This window comes from Takifugu flavidus, chromosome 20 (assembly GCF_003711565.1).
Source record: "Takifugu flavidus isolate HTHZ2018 chromosome 20, ASM371156v2, whole genome shotgun sequence".
In the NCBI taxonomy this organism is placed as follows: domain Eukaryota; kingdom Metazoa; phylum Chordata; class Actinopteri; order Tetraodontiformes; family Tetraodontidae; genus Takifugu; species Takifugu flavidus.
In genome coordinates, this window is record NC_079539.1 from 11,702,133 (window position 1) to 11,727,132 (window position 25,000).

Sequence of the window (25,000 nt, forward strand, 5' to 3'; positions counted from 1 at the left end):
GACATAATCTGATTCTTAACTCGTGCTTTCATTTGGTGTTGTGTGTGTGTGTGTGTGTGTGTGTGTGTGTGTGTGTGGTGTGTGTGTGTGTATGTGTGTGTGCGCACTGGGGGACTGAACAGGTCCACAGTTATTTAAAGACTTTTGTCAGGGACCAGATGAAAACAGTGGGACCATAGAGCTCACACAGGTGGATGCACACATGCACGCACGTGCAGCCATACATACACGTCGATTGTCACACAGAACGACCACTGTCCTCATTTCTGGCTATCAGGGGCGGGTTTTTGTTTGACTGTGTGTGTGTGCCTGTCAGGACCCTCTTTAATTTAGTGTTGATGCTTCCATCATTCTAAATGTGTGTATCAGGCAGCGTAACAGGAAAACGCACATTTCTGATGAGCACTTAACGAAGTTCTTCCAGCAAAGGTTCTCGCCTACCGGCTTAATTAAGACTGGAGTGTGTTCCTGATGTGGAGGAATATTCAAATCAGTGCAAAACCGTTAGCTTTCAGTCATGAGGGTTTTATTTCCTACAACAGAACTAGAATGAGAGGTGGCAGCAGGGTCAGGTCGAAGGAAGTCAGAGCCACTTCTCAGGATTTCTACCATAATCTCAGCTAATTATTTAGCTGAAATCATGTCAATCTGCTGTGGTGGACACCTAAAAAAACAGGGACTGTGGTTTGGTAACCATGGAAACAGCCTGTATGTGTGTCAACAGATAAACGTTGAGGTTTCTGTCAAACATCAGTGAAAGCAGTTACAGTGGAGGTGTGTGCTTTATTCTGAACCGTGACCTGGATGTGTTTTCAATAGCTTCTAGTTATTCCTTTAACACGGAACAACTCCAGTTTCTGCTGCAAGAAGTATTATAAGTTTGTTTATTTAAAAAAAATCCTAATTGTTCATTACTGTTTCATTTTTTACATAAAATAAATGAGTATGGTGAGCTGTTGGTCATGTGGTCATGCACAGGGCTGTTTTTGTCATGATCACACACACACACACACACACACACCACACACACACACACACACACACACACAACACACACACACACACACACACACACACACACACAGGCACAACAAAATTGTGGGTGCGAGACAGTTTAAGCTGCTTTAAAGGCAAAGATACAGAGACATAATCTGATTCTTAACTCGTGCTTTCATTTGGTGTTGTGTGTGTGTGTGTGTGTGTGTGTGTGTGTGTGTGTGTGTGTGTGTGTGTGTATGTGTGTGTGCGCACTGGGGGACTGAACAGGTCCACAGTTATTTAAAGACTTTTGTCAGGGACCAGATGAAAACAGTGGGACCATAGAGCTCACACAGGTGGATGCACACATGCACGCACGTGCAGCCATACATACACGTCGATTGTCACACAGAACGACCACTGTCCTCATTTCTGGCTATCAGGGGCGGGTTTTTGTTTGACTGTGTGTGTGTGCCTGTCAGGACCCTCTTTAATTTAGTGTTGATGCTTCCATCATTCTAAATGTGTGTATCAGGCAGCGTAACAGGAAAACGCACATTTCTGATGAGCACTTAACGAAGTTCTTCCAGCAAAGGTTCTCGCCTACCGGCTTAATTAAGACTGGAGTGTGTTCCTGATGTGGAGGAATATTCAAATCAGTGCAAAACCGTTAGCTTTCAGTCATGAGGGTTTTATTTCCTACAACAGAACTAGAATGAGAGGTGGCAGCAGGGTCAGGTCGAAGGAAGTCAGAGCCACTTCTCAGGATTTCTACCATAATCTCAGCTAATTATTTAGCTGAAATCATGTCAATCTGCTGTGGTGGACACCTAAAAAAACAGGGACTGTGGTTTGGTAACCATGGAAACAGCCTGTATGTGTGTCAACAGATAAACGTTGAGGTTTCTGTCAAACATCAGTGAAAGCAGTTACAGTGGAGGTGTGTGCTTTATTCTGAACCGTGACCTGGATGTGTTTTCAATAGCTTCTAGTTATTCCTTTAACACGGAACAACTCCAGTTTCTGCTGCAAGAAGTATTATAAGTTTGTTTATTTAAAAAAAATCCTAATTGTTCATTACTGTTTCATTTTTTACATAAAATAAATGAGTATGGTGAGCTGTTGGTCATGTGGTCATGCACAGGGCTGTTTTTGTCATGATCACACACACACACACACACACACACACACACACACACACACACACACACACACACACACAGAAAGTGCAGGTCATATATCATCAGTTAATGAACTTAGACTGACAGACAGCTCCATGTCTCTCAGACTGATCCTATTAAGACCTGCTTGACACAGAACAGACTCTTATTAATACAGTTAGCCCTGTATGTGTGTGTGTGTGTGTGTGTGTGTGTGTGTGTGTGTGTGTGTGTGTGTGTGTGAGAGAGAGAGGTAAAGTTATGTGTGCATATTTTGAAGTGTGTTTTTTCTGCTTGTGTGTGAATTCTTTCTCTCCCTCTCTCTCTGCCTCTCTCTCTGCCTCTCTCTACCTCTCTCTCTCCCCCTCACTCTTCCTCTCTGGTGTAATTTATAACCCTCAATCGGAGCCCTTATCAGGTGCAGGACACATGGATGCCTCCTCTCTTCCTTCTCTTATGCCCCTCCACATCTTTTTAGTTTAGCAACATGTATTTTTCACCCTCTTCTCCCACTCCTCTCTCAGCACCTCTTCCTCTCTTCAGAGGTGCCTCCTCATCCTTCTCATCCTGTTGTTCATCCTCATCTCCCACTTTTCTATATTTGAGTAGTTTCTGTACTTATAAAGTTACAGAAATTCTACAAATACATCTTACAGGTTTCATCCTGAAGTAAAACAAAGATTTTCCATCATGAAACATCCTGTAAGATCTACTCCACGTATTTATTCACGAGAACCAGAGCAGCAGTTATTTAGCTTCAGTCTTGGTTTTCTGCTGTAGAGGTTTTCCTTCAGGGGTCCCTCTGTCTTCGTCCTTGTCCTCACCTCTCACACCAGCGAGCTTCATGTCCTCTCTAACGACGTCCATATATCCAGACTTAGATCTTCCTCAAGGCCTCATACCTTCACCTGTCTTGTGTTCTGGCTCAACCACCAGAACATCTACCACGTGTTGTCCCTCTGATGTTCTCATTCCTGGTTCCAATCAAAGGGAACCTCAACGTCCTCACCTCTGCCACCTCCAGCTGACACTTTCCTATCACACAACACACCTCACCACTGTCCTCCAGCTCCCCCTCGTGTCTCACCAACAAACATCTCAGATGCTCTGCACATCTTCAGACAGGACCAAAGCTTCTGTCATGTGCTTTCTTCAGACCCCAACACAACATAGCTCTCTGACCTTCTCTGGAAGCCTCCGCCAACAACCTCAACACAAGTGTTGCACCTGTAGTCCTCATCCTTGGCATGAAAGGATATCGTCCCACAGCTACATCATCTCTAGGTGAAACAGCTCCACAAGAAAATCGACAACGCACTTCTCCTTCATTCTTCAGAATCCTTCTCACCCTCCAACATCTCATAGTCAAAAGCTCTACAGCTACTTCTCGAGGACATGTGCACACCTCCACAGGTGTGCCACCAGGGTTCTCCCACTCTTCATCCTCCTCAATGCCTTCACTCTCACTCATCTTTGCTCCTTCCTGCTTGACATCATCTACTCTGGTCCGCTCCGACAGACGTCAGTACATTTCCATCAATGTCCTTCATCACCATGACCTTCTTCACCTCCTCCTCATCTCTCTGTCCGTGTGAATCCTTCCCTCCCTCCTTTCTTCAGACCTTCATCCACATCACTCATTCTTTGTTTGGCCTTTGCCTCCTCTACATTCAACTTGTGCTTCATCTCTTCGTTCTCCTGTTGTCTGAATCTATTCATTTTCTTCTCAGCGACCCTTCTTCCCTTTCTAGACTCTAGAACATCCTCATTCCACCACCGAGTCTCCTTATCTACTTTCCTTCCTGCTGACCAACTTGGACCTGTCTCCCCATATGACCTTCTGTGTTCCCCTCCCTATTCCTGGACCTTTAGCTTTATCAACTTCACGCCTGCTCTCCTGATCCCAGTGGTGACTGCTGTGTTCCCTAAAGCTAACTTTGTTTCTTTAATGAAACAGTGATGTTATGTTTTGCTTATACAGTGTAAATAAATCGAGAAATATATATCTTATGTTGTTTGTAAAAAGCTGTCACATGAAGCTGTTTTAATATAAATGTTCACCTTTTGTGTACAGCTTGAACGGTTTTCCTGGTGTTGAATTTACATCTACAGCTAATCCTGGTGGCCTGTTATCAGGTCACCTGTGACTTGTGTTAGATTATAATATTGTGACGCTGGAGCGGATTAGTTGTCTGCATCAAGCTTAAGAGACCATTAAATTTAGCAGGGACACATTATTTTAAAGCTAATCATGATCAATAATGTTTGATGACATTCAGACTGATGACGTGTGTTGCTGCTGCTGCTGCCTCTGCTGCTGCTGCTGTTGTTGTTGCTTCTACCAAGGCTGCTGTTGCTGCTGCTGATGTTGCTGTTGATGAATGACTTAATTTTGGTTGAATTTATGTTGAAATTGTTTCGCCTGGTGTTAATAACCTTTTTTAATCTTGATCATTATCAGGAGGCTGAATGGCGCTGCTACATTGTTCTTTGTTAGCCACCAGATTTTCCGTACCTTTCTGTTCAAACTGTTGAGAACGTCGCTCAGCTAATAGCTAATATGAGTTCAGCTATGCTGGACAGGGAATACACAGTGCAACATTAGCCTGCAACACAACAAAGACAGTCGGCGGAGGTTTTAGCTTTAGCTATGTGTGCTGCAAAAGCATGTCAGAACAGTGTTCAGCGGTTCCTTCTGTTCTTCCTAAATTGTTGTTCCTGAGACAAAAAGCTTCAGTTGGGCCGTATTGAAGCTAACCTGGTTCCCAGTGGCTCTGAAGGCAAACGTCGCTGCGTTTGTATTTTATCCCCGCTGAGAGTTTTTGGTTGTGAAGAAACTGAAGGAGTGGGAGGTTAAATGGCGAGAAGGTTACCTGGGTGGTGTTCCATCTCATCTAAATGTCTCTGTCTTGCTCTCACACAGATATGGAAGAGAGGACGGGTGCAGGCTCATGGTCAAGCGGAAGTCGCACTTCCAAGGTAACTACTGACAATTAGTAATTCCTAGAATGGAACACTGTTAACATTTTCAGTGATGTTCAGTCTATGAGTATCAATTTATTGCTATTTCATAGCAGACCTTCCTGCTCTTTCTGTACAGTTGCTACAAATCAAGCTACTTCTGTAGTTTCCTATTATTTATCTGATGACCAGCAGATATTCTGATAACTGTGTTTACCTGTTAAGGTTCACCCTGATTGTCTGTCCTCTCTCCAGACTTATGCAGACGGGTCTCAGTACATGGCGTCACATGACAGCCTCTCACCTCCGTACGCTAACTCCAGGCTAACAGGTACGTCACAGGCTGTGCGTGTGTTGTGGTTGCTCTTGCTCAACCTCTCTCTCTCTTTACCTTCCTAGCCCACTCTGTCCAAAATGCTTGGCAGCGTGTGCTCATTTACCCATGATGCTCTCTGCTTCTGGCTCTCTCCATTGTGGCGCCAGTTGTGAGCAAATGGCCACTGACACAGATAATCTGCCCCTCTCTCCCTCACTCTCTCACACACGGGCACGCACACAGGCACACACACACACACACACACACACACACCACACACACACACACACACACACACACACACACACACACACACACACACACAGAGCTTAATTACCTTTGACTGGATGCATCAAATATGGAAGGTGTCAGCTCAGAGCTCTACCTGTGTTCTTTCTCTCTTTCATTATGTGTATAATTTCACCCTTTGTTCCCTGCTAAAGTTATCGTTTCAAAAGAGTCACATGAAAGGCTGATGGGTATTTGTGGTTCTGGTGCAGCATGATGGTTCCTTGTAAATGCAGAGTGCACTAAGACCAGGATCATTACACAGCATCTTCGCTGTCACAGAACGCATTTGACGAGTAATTCATGTCGTTTAAATCAAGTCTGATATGAGCTGATGCGATTGTAGCTCTGATTATGGTTTATCACGCATCATATCAGGGCATTTCTGTCTTGTTTCTGAACTCCAGCAGTAATAGTCCAGTAAAAATGATGACCAGGAAGTTCAGCCATTCCCTCCAGCTGTGAGGGCGAAGGTTGTTGGAGTGAAGACCAAAACCATTCTGGTCCTTCTCTTCCTCTCGCCTGTGTGTCTGTTTCACTCATATCAGGCTGAAAGACGCAGTATTGTGAGTTAGTTACTGTCTAAATGGCCCCTAAAGTCTAGTTAAGGGACCTGTGAACTTTGAACTTTTGGCTTTTTTACACACAAAAGCTGGAACTCCAGCTAATGTGTGCAAATTTCAGTTTTACATTTCCTCTTCAGATGACTGGAATTTGAACCCATTGAAATGTTTTCTTTATTAATATGTTTGTTCTATTCTTCATAATTCATCATTTGCGTGCCTCAAACCAACAGTTTGATAAAGAAAACCTTTATTCTTGTAAACACATCTGTTGAAATCAAATCTGCCTGTACAATTAGATTCTCTCTGCAAGAAACCATTTGTTACTTTAATCAGCTGAGAACCAAACAAAAATGAAAAAGAAAAAAGAAGAATGGTTGTAATAGTTGATGGGATCCTGGCTCTGGTGTCGGTTGACGGGAGTTTGCCATCATGGAAATAAGGGAAACTTCAGACTTTGGGAATCTTTGGGAGGATGATCCATTGTGTGTGTGATGTGTTGTGACAGTGTTGTGATTATGGGATGTCGCAGCACAGACAGATAGCGAGGGGACGATGCAGGGTCAGAAATGGAAATATTGTATTCTTCATCTGGTGTATGGGGTTGCAATTTACTCTGATAATGATAACGCTAAGAGAGCGAGACAGGTGGGGATATGGAACACACACACACACACACACACACACACACAAACACAGTTACAACATTAGTGAAATCATCCTTCTCAGCGACAGTTGCGGAAATGTGATTGTCTTCTTTTTTTAATCTTTTTGTTGCACGTCCTGATGGGAGTGTGTTGCGTTGTCATCGATCCTCTCTGCACAGATGTGTAGAGCCCAACGTGACACTTTGGCGAACCCACCACACATTCACATGTGTTTAGCAGCGTTCAGCCTGTGGTTGCTACGGTGGATGCTACTGGGTCAAAGAGTACAGCTCATCTAAAGGGCAGCAGATCTGACGTCTGCCGACAGATGTCGTGTCGTCATCAGGGAGCAGTCCTGTGGAACAGTTATTCAGAAGCTGCTTCCTCCCTTAGAGTTCTCCATTATTGTCAAAATTTGACTTTTTATTTCACCACGAGTGCTGTTGAAACGGGTGTCGATCAAAAACCTGAACCAAAATGAAAGTTTGTGTTGATTAAATTCAGGAAGTGCAGTGGTGGTCGTTCCCTTATAAAGGCATCAGCAGGCACGTCTAAATAACACCCGCTGTAAACTCACTGCAGGGATTATAGTCTATATTGCCCAGATCCCCAGGAGGAGCTGGAAAATGTTGCTGGAATACTGCGCTTAGTCTGCTGCCACTGTGATCTGATCCTGGATAAGAGGAAGATAATGGATGAATGGAGAATCCAGCGCGCCCTGATGGCTCTTTACTCCCATATTTCTTTGTTTTTCTTGCAGAAGCTGCAGGTCAAACACATTTAGATGGTTTAATGGCAAGGTTTTAAAACTGAACTGGCAGGAATAACAGTTCAGGCTTCCATGATTCCAACATGTTGAGCATGAGCTCTCTCTCTCCCCCCCCTCTCTCTCCCTCTCTCTCTCCCTCTCTCCTCTCTTTCTCTCGCCCCTGTCTCCTCACTCTCTCTCCTCTCCCCTCTCTCTCTCCTCTCTCTCTCTCAGACCTTGTCTGTCTTTCTTAACTTCCCACCACCCCCATCAGATTAGAGTGATGTTATGCTCTAGATAATCAGTGAAGGGATTAGTGTCATCTCAGTGACCCCACTAGATTAATCTACCCCTCCCGCGTGCACATGTGTGTGTGTGTGTGTGGTGTGTGTGGTGTGTGTGTGGTGTGGTGTGGTGTGTGTGTGTGGTGTTGTGTGGTGTGTGTATGTGCTGGACTGAGTATATAATGAGCAGACTTTTGAATCGTGGGTGCTTCATGCTATATATTATTGGTATTTTGTGATTTTCACCTTCTATTTGTGCCAATACAAACGTGACTATATGTGTGCGTGCATGTATATGTGGTAGAGCTACGAGCAGGTGCACCACACCGCCGCCTCGTCATCTCTGTAACCGTCATCTTGATAGTGAAGATGAAGTTATGTGGTTTGAGCATTTGGTTCTGTTTCACACAGACATGAGATATGATCTAAGTGAAAATCCAAGTATTTTAAATAACCATAATGTCAAATTTACGACCTACTTTATAAGTGTTAATTTTGTCATCCACAAACAGGTAAATAGCTCATCTAAATTCAAGGTTTTATTCGTTTAATCCCAAGGTTTCATTTTCACAGTTCCACTATTAGGACCTTTATTTTGAAACAACAGCTCACTTCCTGTTGTCCTCCTGTTCTGTCGTCATCGTGTGCATCTGCAGAACTTTCTTCCATAGATAAATTTGGATAATTTTGCAGAAATGTACTGTTTTTTTTGTTTTTTTCAAGCTATTGACATTACGCTACCTTGTAATCTGAAAGCTAACTGCTGTTGTCGCGACAACTGTTTGAGCTTTGGCATTCAATTTGATTGATGAGAGGAACAAATATGAAGTTGAATTGTGGGTTCGGGTGCATGTGTGAGTGGAGCTGCAGATACACCTGCAATCAGGGCTCAGCTGTCAATCCTGACCTTTCACCTCTCTGAACACTTGAGTAAACATCAGACTGATAAGACGTAGCACGTGCACACACACACACACACACACCACACACACACACACGTGCAAATATGTGTCAGGTAGACTCTGTCTCAGTTCTTTGTTCTGGTTTTTGTCCTCTGCAGCCAGACACCTGCAAGGTCTAACCTCCCTGTGAGGACATCATCGTCTTTACATTCAGGGATTTTGCTGCCGTTTAAAGGAGTTATTGGTTTAAAAGCACAGAAGGTGGCTCCTCTGAAGCACAGCTTACTGATGAGAGCAGTTAATTTGAGAGCAGAAAGTTTATGTAGCTGCGCCAGTAAAATGGCTGCTGCTGTGCTAGCAGCAGGACAGGCTGGACGTGGAGGGACAGCGGAACACTGGTACAAACCTGATGATCCTGCTTCTTCTTCTCTGGTTGTTTCCATTGAAATGTTGTGAGTCAGCCGTCTGTCTCACCTCTGTGTGACCTTATTAATGAGTGTTGGGCCGTGAGGCTGGACCCCCTCTGAGGAGGTCACATCTGGACACTTTTCACACATACAGTCTCTCTCTTTCTTGCTCTCTCTCTTCCTTCCTCTATATCCTGCTTCTCTTCTCTCAGCCTCCTCCTCTGCCCTTCCTCAGCTTTTCCTTTTAACGCCCGCTCATATCATCTTTGTTTTCTGGTGATCCTCTTCTTCATCACATTTCTCTGCCACCCACACAGTGTCCTTTTCTCCTTTTCTTGTCCTCTGTGCCCCCCCTGTTTCCTCCTCTCCATTTCTGTATGGCCTCGTCTCCTCTCCATGGAGGCCAGGCCCTCCTGTCTCCTTCCCCACCCCAGGAGCCCCTTACCTCAGCTGGGTGTTTTGCCAAGGTCATCCTCCTGTCTCTCCCCGCTGGCTCTGGCTCTTTTGTGCCCAGAATGTTTAAACACAGAAGTGTAAAGAGGAAACACTGTGATATAAATAATACAGCTTTCAAAATGGCCGAAACATATGCTTAAGGTTTTTTCACTCACTTTACAGCTTGTAAAAAGAAAAACAAACACAACAATAGAGATAATGATACATGATTATGAAAAAGCCCTTAAACTAGCCTTTGACCCAGTAGTTTGTGTGGAAGGGAGGTGATTGTTTAGGGGTTTTGCAGTTTATTGGTGTCTTAAATGCACACAAGACAAAAGGTTTTAGAATTAGATGGAAAGGAACTGCAGCGTGGCCCTGAAGACAAGTGGTGGCCCAATGATAACACTTGGGGATGTTATTGGAGCAGAATTCCAACCAGTCCTCATAGCATAATAATAATAATAGTTTTGTAATCTAGTTTTTCTTCTTACCTGCTGCCCATGAGTATTTTGTGGGTGGAAATCTTTTGTTCCATTGGTTTAGATTAATTTTCTTTCTAACAGATTTATCAGGTCTGGTGATAAAGACCTGATAAATTAGTATCAATAAATTAATAGAATGCCAGAATAATCTATTGGTATGATCCAAGGTAGTTTTCTCTGTCAACTGGACTGGGTTTCTTCTCTTGAAGACATTTCGCCTTCTATCCAGAAGGCTTCTTCAGTTCAGTATTGCTATGATGCTCCAGCTGCGGTGTTTCTGTCTCTTTTGTCAGATTTGGAAAGGTTGTCCAGCTCTGATTGTTGCTGCTCCGACTTCGGTGTATTAACACAGCAGCACAATGTCAAAGACTGCAGAGAAGTCACGATATTATTGTTTTGAAGGGGCTGTGTATCTTATGTAAATGTCATGTGTAATTAGATCTGACGTTGTAATAATGGGCCTTGTCAAGACGAGAGGGCGGAAATGTAAAACACTGGAATCTGGAAGCATCAGGGAGCACTTCAGGGGCCCCAATCGCAGTGGGACATTATCCCAGGAAGGTTTTTTTTAGTTGCACGAAAAACTGTCAAATGTAATTATGTGTTATTGAAAGGCTAATGAAGGAAGTAGTGATGTAGCTGTTAATATTTACACCTGTGGTTAAGTTCTATCTATCTATCTATCTATCTATCTATCTATCTATCTATCTATCTATCTATCTATCTATCTATCTATCTATCTATCTATCTATCTATCTATCTATCTATCTTTCTGTTTTTCTCTTCAATTCATCTGTCTGTCTTCTCCATCTTCTGTCATCCATCCAGATGAGTCCTCTGGGGACCAGACTGGGGTCATTCATGTTGCACTGTCTGTGTGTGTGTGTTGGTGTGTATTCTAACCTCTGTGTGTGTGTCCTTTATCTTTCTATCTCTGTATATCTGTGCCACTATGTGTGTGTACAACTTGTGTGTGTGTGTGTGCATGTTTGTGTGTGTGTGACAGACTGTGAAATGGTGCGTAGTAGCACCTGGGCCCTTCAGTGTTGATTGATCGGCTTGGTCATGTGGAAGAGTCCCATCTGGCCAGCCACGCTACGTTTGTGTGTGAGTGTGTGTGTGAGAGAGAGAGAGAGAGAGAGGAGAGAGAGAGAGAGAGGAGAGAGAGAGAGAGGGAGGGAGAGAGGCAGAGAGAGAGCTTGTTTGTGTCTAAGAGGTGAAAGAGATAGAGATGTGCAGTGAGAAACTGTGTTTATAGCGAGTGAGAGAGATTTGAGATTTTACAAAAATACTTTATTTACAGTTTACACAGGGGCACGAGCGCCCTGTTCAGAACACAAAATCAACAATAAATAAATACTATAAAACAGCGATACAACTATCCCATAAGGGTTTGTGCAAATTGCATATTGTCTTCTTTTACAGTACAGAGTACATCGCTGTAACACCATATTTCACAAAATCGGCTGAGGTCATTCATCATTTTATAAAAAACAAACTCCAACCTCAGCCTACACCGGATGTTACTACGCCACACTGAGGTGGCCTCACAATCTCCGTTTTTTTCAATTTTGTTTTTCCTGGAGATGTAGATTGCCATCTTGGCTTCTCCACAAATAAAATTGAGTAGCTGCCACTTGTTATGAGCAGCTTTTTTGTACCCTGCTCTATAGACAAAACCTCTGACAGAAAACGTTTTGTTAAAAACACCTTTTAAAACATTAAAAAGTACAGTGAGTCGCTCACACTCACTGTACGCGTGAAACACAGTCTCTCACCCTGAGCAGAACGGGCACTGGTCCGACACAGCAGGGTTCAATCTAGAGAGGTAGACGTTCAGTGCGACAGCTCTGTGTAGGATCCTCCACTGGAGGTCCCCGGTCCTCTTTTTGATAGGGGGTTTATATAGGACTCTCCATTGTGGATTCTGTTCCCCCAGCCTGTCTGTCCACACAGAGGCTGCTCTGTTGAGTAGCCCCTGTCCGTTAATTGTCTTCACAATGTTCACATAAACAGTCTTATTGTCAGTTCCATGAAGGCCCAGTTTGTTCCTGCAGACGGCTTTCAGGAGAGGCCCGCTGAACTCCTCGCATCTAGGGCTCAGCTGGAAGTCAGGGAAGATGTCCGTGGGGTCCGGCTCAGCTCTCTCTCTGCCGTACCGCAGGAGAAGACTTCTCTCTCTCACAGAGAGCCTCCTCCTCCACAGTTCCAGGGTCCTCTCCACCACCCGTAACGAACGTAGCCCCAGTATAGTGCTTAGGGTTTGGGCGTCAGCCAGTGCCGGACCGGCTGCCTCCACCAGCTGCTTTAGTGTGACAGTCCTGGAGCCACACAGTGCCCCCATCAGCCCGGGCATGGCGCTGCTGCAGACATCCAGTCTGCCACCGTGAACTAGGGGCTCCTTTAACAGCCAGTGCAGAGAGCTGGACTCCTGGATCGTCTTCCATTTAAAAAGAGCACAGGATTTAAAAACACAGACCTTGAGGGAGAACGGGGAGGCCCTGACGCCCCTCGCTGATGACCAGGGCTTTGCTCTTCCCCCAATTCACCCTCGCAGACGACATATCACAGAACTTATTGGTGACATTTAAAACTACATTAATGTCTGCTTGGTCTTTAATAAAAATAGCCACATCATCAGCATAGGCAGATAAAACCACATTACTGTTAAAACACGGTAAAAACAGACCTTGAACACAAGAGCGTAGTTTGTGGAGGAAGGGTTCCAGGGAGAGCGCGTAGAGCATCCCAGCGAGAGCACAGCCCTGTTGGACACCTCTACACACTCTAAAAGGAGCACACAAGCTGCCATTGACCTTCAGGACACTCTCAATGTTACTGTACAGTACCTGGATCTTGGCTATCAGACCAGCACTGAACCCAAACCTTTCCATGGTTTTCCACAGGAAGTTGTGTTCAACATGGTCAAAAGCCTTTTCTTGATCTAAAGAAAGTAGACCAGCACTCATCCTCGATGAACTGGAGACCTCCAAAACATCCCTAATGAGGCAGACATTGTCTACCATTGACCTGCCAGGTACACAGTACGTCTGGTCCTAATGGATGACCTGCGCCATAGCCTCCCTCATCCGGATGGCCAAGGCCTTGGAGAGTATCTTGTAGTCCGTGCAGAGGAGGGACACAGGGCGCCAGTTCCTTATGTCTTGCAGGTTCCCTTTCTTCGGCAGAAGGGGGTGATGACGGCTCTCCTGTAGGACTTGTTGAAGTCTCGTTGAAGACTTCTAGGACATCTTGAGCGAGGATGTCCCAGAAAGCCTTGAAAAACTCCACCGAGAGTCCATCGATGCCCGATGCCTGGGGCCTGCATGCGGCCCTGCAGTCAATGCAGGGCCATGCAGTTCTTGTACCGTCAACGGACGCTGAATTCGGTGGTTGGTCTCCTTAGAGACCCTGGGCAGTCCTTGACTAAAAGCACTAAAACCATTAAAACAGTCTTTGTCGTCTTTAAAATCAGTCTTGTACAAAGAAGCATAAAACCCCACCGCTCTCCTCCTGATCTGCCCCGGGTTGGTCAGCTCCTGCCCTGTGTCCGACAGCAAGGAGTGGATCAGCTTCCTCTGCCCAGACTTCCTCTCAAGGCCGAAGAAGAAGCTGGAGGGTGCATCCATCTCCGAGATGTTCTGGATTCTGGAGGAGCAGGTTGGCTAAAGCCATTTTTTTGGTCTCGAGGATTCCAACAGATCCTCCGTTTCCTTTGGACTCATTCAAACGTTCCACGTCCAGATCCCTGATAGATCCGGTGATGTGACGAGTAACATTGAGAGTGTGCTGCAGAGACAACATTCTGATCTGTGTCTTTCCGTAGTCCCACCACTGTTTTAGGCCCTTTCTCTGCCTAAAACCAGCCCAAAAGTAAGAGCATCTTTAAAATCAGATGCTAAAACAGTACTAAAATGCCAGTAGGCGCTTCTTGGTAAAATGTTGTTAATAAAAACAGCACAAAACCAAAGCATGATCAGTAAAACCCACAGGCACAATATTAGATGATTTAAACACATTAAAATTATGTTTAAAACAGTAAAAGCGATCTAAACGAGCTAAAGACACCCTATCTTCTCTAACGTGGGGCCACGTAAACTGTCACCTGTTGCGAGGACTGATGCGGCTCTGCATGGTTCCGGTCTAAAAACTCATCTTCAGTGCAATTAAAATCACCACCCAAGAATAAATAATCGACAGAACCACACCCCTGGAGTTTGTTGTTGAGTGTCTCTAAAAAGGTCTTCCTCTCTGCACCACTGCAGACACATTAATAAAAGCAGCACTGAACTGGTCAAACTGGGCCGTGATTAAAAGGCACCTTCCTTGAACAACATGATCAACAGTAAAAGATGTTGGGTTAAAACTCTTAGAGAAGAGGATCCCCACCCCGGCACTTTAAAATCATTGTTTCATACACTAAAACTTCTTTTCTTCTCTCTGCCTCCATTTATATTTAAGCTCCCAATCTTAAAACTACTCATTAAAAAGTGTGAGATAAAAACAGAGAGATAAAACAGCGATGAAGCTAATAAAAAACTAAAAAGGTGCATTTCCCAACATCTTTACATTAATTCCCTCCTAACTTTAAGAATCAGTTTTTTCAGTCTAAAAACCTCCTGATCAGTAAAACCTGCCTCAGCCTTATTTTTGTGTGGTCTGGAAGAAAGAAAGATAAAACTGCTGTTTGTCTGGAAAGTAGTGTTCAATGTTTCACCCCCTACATATATTGCCTCTTGTAAAAATGCTTTAAACATTTTGGGAGGATAGGACTTGTCCTCCTGTCTGCCCAGGTTCTTCTGTTGGAGGTCACCATCATCAGACACACAGCCCTCGCTGTCGCTGCTGTCCGGCTCTTCTCTTTTTCCTCCTGTTTGTCTACCTGTCTGTCTGCTTTTTTTTAGCTTTGACAGGACCAGGCCTGTTGCTGCTGCGGAGCCTCGATGGAGCTGGAGACCAACCGGCTTCCTGCTCCATCAACTCCACTGCTTCAGCTGCTCCACTACAGCCCAGTTCCTCTTCCTCACCCACACCTCACCTACCTGAAGCCCAGCTTCCCCCTGCTCACTCACACCACCCGTCTCACCTATCTGCTCACCCCCCTGTACACGCGCTCCACCTATGTGCCCTACCTCCACACACACTCCTCCTGTCTCACCCTCCTGTACACTCAATTCACCTGCCTTGTCCCCCTGTACACACTCTCCACCCGTGTTCCCTACCTCCATACACACTCCTCCTGTCATGTCCTGCTTCGCCACAGCCAAAACATTTCATATGCACCGACGAGGCGAACAGAACATGATCAAAATCGTCCACCCGGACTTTGAAACACACATCCAGATCTTCATGGCGGTTGTTAAGAATCATATAGACCTGCCGACGATGAGACACTACGTGTTTTAGTAGGGGAGATTTACATCCAGACATGACTTTTTTCATTGGAGAAACGATCTTGCCATGTCTTGACAACTCCCGACACAGAAACTCATCCGTAATGAATGGGGGCACGTTCGACAGGGTAACCTTGGTGGCCGGCTGGCTCAGAGGCAGCACCACCTCGAACCTACCGACTTCACGGACCCATGTCCGATAACCTCCCCCACAGCCAGGGCCACCTCCTCCACGGTGTACAGAGACCTGGCCCCCACCTTAACGCCATGTCTCCGCTTTAACCGGGAGAGATCCCCGCTACCACCACCAAGCACCATGGCGTCAGACGCCAACCAGCCAGACAAACGCTGGCTGGTTACACGCCAAAACATCGATAAACTAAACTAATAAACCGACACAAGACACCACCAACAGTTAACTAAACTATACCGACAAAACCTAACAACAACACAGCTTAAAACAGCCAGAAAAGTTGAAAAATTCTCAAACGAGAACGCTCTCAGCTCACACCACAGCTCACAGAGAGAGAGAGAGCTCCAGCTCTGACTGTGGCTCCCAGAGGCCAAAGAGGAGCTCCAGGAGATTTTCATGTCAGAGATAAGAAATTCTGCTGCAGAGAAAAAGAGAATTCTCCATGTTGGTGAAGCTGATTTGCAGCTCGAGTTAAGCATGAGGGTTTAATGATAGTATTTGCCGTGAGAATAAACAAGTTAAAACAGATCAAAGCTGATGTTTCAGCCTCAACAAATATTTTTCACTCATAGAAATGAACCAGCCTACGTTTGCCTGTGAGGACAAACTTTCATCCCACTACCTGTCTGCCCTTGCCTGCATCTGGAGCTTTACCTCCCCTGTTTCTCGCTCACTTCTCTCTGACTTGTCCGTCTGTCCTGACTACACACTGACAGACTGACTGCTCCTGCTGTAGGTAAAATGCTCAGTGAAGGCGCTGTAACAGTACCAAAACCACTGTTTTGCGGCCCGAGCCAGCGTTAAAACACCGGTAACGTCACCGATTTGAACCCTTCAGTCATTCAGCAACAAGCAGCAGATTTCAGCTGTAAACTCTGACAAAGTTGGTTCTTATCTTCTTTATTTTGTCTCTAAAACCCAGACAGTAGAACTTCAGGACAGATTTCAAAGGAGAAATTTTAGGCGCGTTTGTGAAGGTGCAGAAAACTGATAGAGAAGAGACAAAAAAACAGATGCAAGAGAGAGAAAGACAGAGAGGCTGTGTGTGTTTTCTGAAACGAAGCCAACTGATAATTAATGCCTCTGACATCATGGTGCTCTAATTAAGCCTGGCATTCATTAAGCCAAGTAAGGGGGGGACTTTTTGGAGGGGGGGATTTAAAGACTCGGTTTTTATTCCTGTTAGACAAAAGAAAAGAGGTGAGGAGAGCTGGAGAGTGGCTGCTCCTCTGAGAGGTGATGATGAGCTCTGACAGGCTGGTTGCTCACGTTTGAAACTTTCTGTCCAACTTTGACTCAACCTGCAGGACCAAAATGTGAGCTGCACCTTCTGCCAGTCACCTTCCTACTGGAATAGGGAGAAAGCAGCTTTCAGCAGTGACCCGTGCACGTTCCAACACCGGTCATTAGACTGCAGATGTCTTCTGTTCAGTCAACATCCACAATGATCTATCACAAACATAAAGTGAAGTTTAGGATCTCGATCCCTTTTTTGATCTGAGGGCTTTCTGATAGCTAATTAGGCATGGAGGGCCAGTCATCGACAGCTGCATTCATCATCATAAAACGTAATAATTAATGACATTCCAACAAAGAAAAATATGCAAATGAGCTCCTCTCATTAGCATTTTCATATTCAGCTCCCATAATGCTTTTGCTGACAAGGTTGTAATTAATGAAAATTCATGTCTCTTAGCCGAGCTCTAGATTGGATCGCATTCATTCACAATCCCCCAAACGAGAAGTGGAAGGGAAAAAAAATCATGGCGGGGATCACTGCCAAGTTTTAGGGAGGGACGAGAGGGAGGGGGGAGAGGGAAGAGGTAGAGAAAGGGAGGGAGAAAAGAGGGAGGCAAATGGAGATAGAGGAGGGCAGATGGTGAGAGATGAAAGAGAGAGAGAGACAGAAAGAGGGAGAGAGGTAGGGAATTAAGTAGGGGTGAAAAGGAATGAAAAGTCAGAAATGTCAGACAGATACCAGAAAAGGAGAGGATGGAGGGTGGAGGACCTCCCTGATCCAGTCCAGGATCACCCAGAACCAGCCCTGATCACTGGGTTTCCTGCACGGTTTCTAAGGTCCACTTCCTGGCATTGACCCAGCCCGTCCTCTCGGCAGGCGGGCGGACGGACAGACGCACCTGTGGAAGCAAAAGAAGAAGAATCCAAACGTTTCCCAGATCTGTCAGTAGCAACTGTAGCCCAGCGGAGCTGAGCACACCTGTGCTCCGCTCAGCCGGAGCGTATCGCTGGCTCTTGGTCTCTTTGTTGGGGCTGATGGTGACAGATAGCTGTTCCTGGGTTCAACACCTGATCACAGCTGATGCCGATACTTTGCTTTTCAGGCTTCGGCAGCTTGCAATTGTCTCCAGCGACATGATGTCATTTGTGTCTGCAGGACGCCAGCAGCCGTCCTGCTGGTTTGCTGGTAAACATGTGTTTGCTCTGTCCATCACTCCCATTTGGCTCCAAAGGAATCATGGGCTCCGTTACAGCAGTATTTTTTTTTCTTTTTTTTCAATACAAACGTTGTGATCAAATTTGACTTTTACTTTGACAGTTTTCACCTCCCCCTCCCTTCATCTGGAGATCTATATCAGTGTGTCAGATCAGTAATTATACAGTCATGTCTTGGGTGTAGAAGAGCATTTGGAGTCATGTTTCGTTGTGGAGGGACAGAGGAAGACACCCAGAGTGCACGTTAATCCATAGAAAGAATAAAACTCCACAGATTAGACGCTTAAAGCAGGATAATCTCTGTAAATTACTGTTTTATGTCGACCTCATCCTCTTGATGATTTCTGGTTAATGTTTGGTGACCGGACCAAAAATATATTTGCTCCTAATTCTTTCCATGCAAATGAGGAAATGACGTGCGCACGTCCAACATTGACGGATGGATAAAACAGCACAAGTTAGATTCAGTAATAATTTTAATAAAAACATTCAAATTGGTATTGGTATAATTTTGGGACACTTATATTTCATAAACAAATGCACACACGCACACACACACACACACAATAGCATATAGTATATACAATGTAGAAATATGTAGAAAAGAGCTCATCAATCAGGCTAAATGCAAAAGAGCTTCTGTGGTTGTTAAACATGAAGCAGGCGGACTGTGTGTGTGTGTGTGTGGATGTGTGTGTGTGCGTGCGTGCGTGTGTGTGTGTGTGTACATGCATGCATGTGTGTTTGCATGCATGTATCTCTGTGCGTGTGTGCCTGTGTGAGAGTGAAGTCCTGGCACAAGATAGCGGTTGCCCCCTGGGCTTTGCCAACATGGCACTACCCCCTCTGCAGTAACATGGCACAGTCGTTTTCTTTGTTGTAAAACTGGCTCTGCGTGTGCACGCGCGTGCATGTGCGTGTGTGTCCTCATAGTGGTTTTGTCTAAACTGAACATGTATGTTTTGTCTGAACAGATGTTTCCTGTGGTGGAAAACTCACAGGTAACAGCTTCACAACACTTTGTGTGACACACCCACCCACCCACACACACACACACACACACACACACACACACACACACACACACACACACACACACACACACACACAAACTTCCCCCCCACACACACACACACAAATGCACACACACACACACAACACACACACACACACACACACACACACACGCGCACACACACACTCACATTTGTCCAAATTGCGAGCCAGCACAGACATTTGGATTTTGGACAGATCCAATATTGTTGCCGTCAAGACACTGGAAGCGCGATGCATTTCTTTAAGCAGACATTGTAAATTAGCAAATAAATTATATCAGTTAAGTAAAGTCTGTTAAAGAACATGTGAGCAGAAAGATGAGCGATGAAAAAGAAAACACTTTCAGGCATTAAAAAGGTGAAGAAATACATATAAACTGTGGTAAATGAAGAAAACACACAATAACTATGATGCGTGCCACCTTCCATTCCATCTTTCCTTGTTCTCTCTTTACTCATACTTTAATCTCTCTCTCTCTCTCTCCCTCTCTCTCTCCCTCTCTCTCCCTCTCTTTCTCTGTACCATATGGTGTACCATGGTACATTTAGCTTGTCAGTGATAATGGATGGCCATGGAAGCCCAGTTTTGCTTTAAGCGCTAACTTGCTGCCTTTCAGCCTATGTGTGTGTGTGTGTGTGTGTGTGTGTGTGTGGGTGTGGGTGTGGGTGTGTCTGTGTGGGTGTGTGTGTGTGTGGGTGATGACTGTTGATGCTTTCGACTGTAAGATGAGAGATCATGAAGCACGTTCAGCCCTGACATGTTCCAAACACACACAAATACACACTCCCAGTGTGTGTGCTGGCTGAGGTGACTTCCTGGGAGTTTCTCTGGTGCCCTTTGATTGGTTGATTGAAGCAGATGAGTGTATATTTAATTTTACTGTTCCCCTGACAGTTACACTACAATCTTCCTGACTCAGACTAATTTAGCATTTCAGCACTTTTGCCTGTATTAGTTTTTTTTATTTCTTATTATTAGCTGAGGATGGAACAATTTTGGGTTATCTTATAATTCTTCAAGATTTAACAGTTTCATATTGATTCAACGAAATAATAAATGTTTGATGTGATCTTCCTATTTTTAACGATCCGAGAAAACTTGACCAATTAATCATGATGGTCAGTCAAAATAAAATAGAAATGTCCATCAGTCAGGAGTTCAGCCTGTTCCTGCATGCCTGCTGCAAACCTGTGACCACAACGAAACCACCCTGGTTATTAGCAACAGGACGATGAAATAAGGCTCCTGGAGGAGTAGGGGCCACAACGCTCCTTCATGGGGCCCTCGGCAGAACGGTGATCAGCCAGAACAGAAACGAGAGGTGGCGATTGTGTTTCTAAGAGGTTTTATTCCCCTCAGAGACCTTTCATATGGTGGCTCAGTTATGGCTGGCTGACACACGTATGGATCCGTGAAGCACGTATACGTCAGCACGTGTAGGCTCCTCCGTGGCTGCGTGGAAGTTGGAGCTGGAGCACCCTCTGCTGCTCTTTAATGAGTCAGTCCATCTTTCCTGTCATTACTTGGTTCTTTTATTCCTTTTTGCTCTGTCTTTCTTCTTTTCTGTTGTTCAGTTAGTAACTCTGAAGACTTGGGCGGCTCTAAACAGCCCCTGAACTGAACCTGGTGGGGGAATTTTAAGAGAGGATGTAAAATGTAATATAATATCTAAATAACCCAATAAAAATGAGGGTTGTTCTTGATTTTGCAGTTCCAGATATTCCAAATGAAGCTGCTGATTTTCTGCTTTGTCTCCTCTCTCTAGAAAATGCTTAAGGAGACAAATTCAGCTGTGTCCTTTATGAAACCTGTCAGATTTGGGCTTCCAGGACAGATGTTTCCACAGCAGCTGGGGCTCCGTGTATTTAGGAGATGTGAGGTCCTGCGAGCTGCCGATCTCTGCACACTTTTCATGAATATATCATCTGGGTCCTGTTTCAAGACCTCTTTCTCTCTCTCTCTCTCTTTCTCTCTCTCTCTCTCTCACACACACACACACATACACACACACACACACACACACACACACACACACACACATCCTCCACCTGCCTTGTGCAGTTTGGTGATTGACAGCCTGCAGACGCTCTCTTGATCTAGCTGACATGGACACGATTCACCTGTCAGATCTCCGCTCTGAGCATCACTGCTGTGATGCAAATGATTTGCACATAATGTTCATGATAAACTCATCTAAGGTAAAAAAAAATTAAGATAAAATAACCCAACTTCCGTTAGCACAGTTGCAAATGTCGACGCAGCACATTGAGTGATCTAATTTGTGCTTTTAAACGAACCTTTGTATGGTTAAAAATAAATATTTAGATACATATATTTGATGCATATGGTTATGGTTGTTATGGGGCTACTGCTACTTTACATAACTTTATAATGCTTTGTGATAATACTGTCCATCATTTAATACTGACGTTATTGTCTGCCCATAAACATACAGTTTTCCTGTACGTGCACACGTGGCGCTGACTCGTAAATGGCGTCATCACTGCGATTGATTATGTGCTGTGTTGACGGTCAGCTGCTGTGTTGTTGGGAGTCGCCGTGAATGTTGTTGCTATCAGGTAAAGATGAAGGGATGAAAGTCATGAACAGACATCAAATCAGAAGTGAATTGATATGAATTCAGCCGTGAACGTCCATGTGTCATATATCAGGAGAGGCTTCCAGTGGTATATCCTCCTCTCTTCCTCCTCCTCTCTTTCTCCTCCTCCTCCTCCTCCTCTTCCCCCCTGCAGCTGTGTTCTCTTGTCCCTCTCCAGCTGTTGCCAACCAATCACCTGCTCCCCAGTACACACACACACACACACACACACACACACACACACACACACACACACACACACACACACACACACACACACACACACACACACACACACACACACACACTCCAAAGTATGCATAAACATACACAGTGTAACAGGAGGCGAGTGAGGATCCATTCAATACTACTGAAGGGTTTTCTTTGGGGCCCTCAGAGAGGTGATTGGGGCCAGTTGATGACTTTTTCAATTTTGTTTATTTTAATTGCATTTTGCAGTTTTTGACAGCGTGTTTGATTCCAGGACCAAATAAATAAATAAAAGAAAGAAGCGTGCCGGCTATAAAACAGTTAATGATGCAAAGTGTCGTCGTTCATTAGGAAAACAATCAGTTCTGGGGGAATGTGGACATTTACCAGGATTTTATGACAATGAATATGCAAAATAATCAAGTAAATATTCCTCAAATCCCACAAATAAGTAATGACAATAAAAACAGTAAAGAGTGGAAGTGAACCTTCAGCTCAACATTGTTGTATTCTTGATGTAAAATTGATCCTCATAAATATCTGTGAGGGAATCAGGAAAATTAAAATTCTCTTCCCTGCCGTTGAGTTTAATCATCTAGCAGCAGCAATAACTCCAGTTGTCTTGAATTCTTTTATTCTAATTTCTTAATTCTGGGTCTATTACATTGATTACTACTTGAGTTAGCGTTTATTACATTGGAGACTCTGTCAGAGGATTCTGAAGTCCTTATTGGAGTGTCCTGATGGTGGAATCGAGTCCCAACCACACATGCACAAATAGAGAGAGAAGCAGAAACTTTCCCTGCGTTTCACTGTCTTAACCTTACATCTGTTGGTTGGTTTCCCTGGCAACAGACAGGGGTAAAGCGACTGCCTTTCCCCCTGATTTTTCCCACGCTTCCAGGGCAGGACCGTGTGAGGGACGGGCAGAGTCTGTGCTGGCATGCTCTGAATGGAAGGGGAGCTGACAAAGAGCTGAAAAGCCACGCTGTTAGTGTTAAACCAGACCAATCTGCCATCTCTGTGGCTCACGTTCACCCCAAGCATGTGGAGCAACACGCGGATCCAGTTCCACCGATGCCTGGAATCACTCGTGTAGAAGAGCTGAACTTCAGACAACATGGAGGTGGTTCAGATCAATTAAACCAGCCTGATGGGAGAATATCTGTCTGACAGGAAGCTTCCCCTCAGGTTTTCCTGCTTTAGCCACTTTATTGATCTTCTACAATCACACACCCACATTCTTGTACTGCTGCCTTTCCATAGATCCAATACATTACCCAACCCCTTCCTTTAAATAAGGATCTCAGTAAGACACACACACACACACACACACACACACACACAGACACAGTTAAAGCTAATTCTCAATATGTTAAACATTCACGGTTCTTTGACCAGCTAAACGGAGCTTCTTGCCAGTTTTTTATTCTTCTAATTTTTTATGGGTTTTCCTTTTGATAGACTGCAGCCAAAAGATTTAATTGTTGTTTTTCTGAGCATAACAGCACATTCTTCCATCCCTGCTTTAATTGTGGTCAGTGAATTTTCATAAGGCCTAATGGAGCCCAAGGTGCAGTCTTGTAGTTAATGTTGCCAGATGGGGGATAATCTGTTAATATTTGACATTTCTGTGCTGTGGAGAAAGCAGGTGACAGTCATCTCCGTGCACGTAGGCGCTCAGGTGGCTTGTCTCTTCATTCCTCCTCCCTGTCCGTGCTTTTCCACCCTCGTGTGGTGTCAGGTGGGGTCCGTCGTGCTGCGACGGTGCCTCTCTGATCACCGGCTCGTGAGCGCTGCGTGGGGGCAGATCTGTCATTATTCTGTAGCCAGGTGGTCATGCTGAAATCACACGGAGCACATCAGCAGCCTGACGCGGCTCCCCGATCGGCAGCCGCAGCTCTCACATTACAGCCGCCCAGGTGTTCAAACGCTGCCACATTTGTCTAAATACAGGTATTAAGGTGGGAGGAGGAACAACGCTGTCACTGAACGTGTGGAGCTAAAGTAACGTCTGCAACTCTCCGTCCTTTTTTAGGATGAGAGGAAATATGGAACACACCTTTTGAGGTAACCATCAGAAGTGCTTATTACAACTTTATTACCGTACAAAATGGATTTGTCATAGGGGAATAAATCAACTTCCAAGCACTCTGCAGAAACACATTTGAGTGCCCTTCAAATCTGAAATCTGAATACGCAGATTTGTCTGAAACCTGTCATCTGTTACCAGTGCAACCAGTTGCCTCACCAACTGGCTCCCAGTACTGGAATTATCGCTCATATCCATATCTTTGTGTGCCTGAACAGTTATTAACTGTTAAAGGACAGTAAAGTGATGGAGGAGAGGAGTGGACATGATCAGAGACCCTCTGACTGCTGAAGGACCCTTCGACCTTTGACTCCTGACAACAACTGACCCCTCAGTTAATCCTCTTGGGTCCTTCTCCTCCACAAAGAGCCGATTAACGCCACATTTTTGCAGAACAGAACTATATTCCAGGGTGAAAGTGTCAAGCGTCTGGGGCAACACGGCTAATTTAGGCAGCAGTCTGTGATCAGCGGAACAGAAACCTGCATTTCTAATGTCCAGAGACAGGAGCGATGCTTTATTTCTGTCTCTGAGAGTGTGCACGTGAGGCCTGCTTCTTCGTAAAAAAAACGAGCTGTGTTGGTGAGACATGGACGCGTTCTGAGCATGAATGTTGCACCTCGCTGCAGTCAGCTGGTGTCGGTGAGCAGCAAACCCTCTGCCGTGCTGCTCCCACTTCTCATTGTGTGCCACTTTAATACTCAACATATTGTGCTGCTAATTCCGAATTTCACACCTTTTCTCTCGCTGCTACCTCGCTCTTTGTGTGCCTGCATGGTTCGCCTTCCATCTCAACCCCGTAGACAAGAGCAAACGTGTTAAATCCATC

General features: G+C 44.9%; 1 protein-coding gene across 18 annotated transcripts in view; it reads left to right on the forward strand.

Moving 5' to 3' along the window:
- LOC130516790 (transcription factor 4-like) overlaps nt 1-25,000 on the forward strand; it is a 128,606-nt gene that overhangs the window by 28,813 nt on the left and 74,793 nt on the right. For all 18 annotated transcript variants that reach the window (XM_057018033.1, XM_057018036.1, XM_057018035.1 and 15 more), the window contains 2 exons: nt 5,062-5,117; nt 5,355-5,430. In XM_057018033.1, the coding sequence (XP_056874013.1) occupies nt 5,062-5,117; nt 5,355-5,430 (132 nt within the window). The remainder of the gene's footprint in view (nt 1-5,061; nt 5,118-5,354; nt 5,431-25,000) is intronic.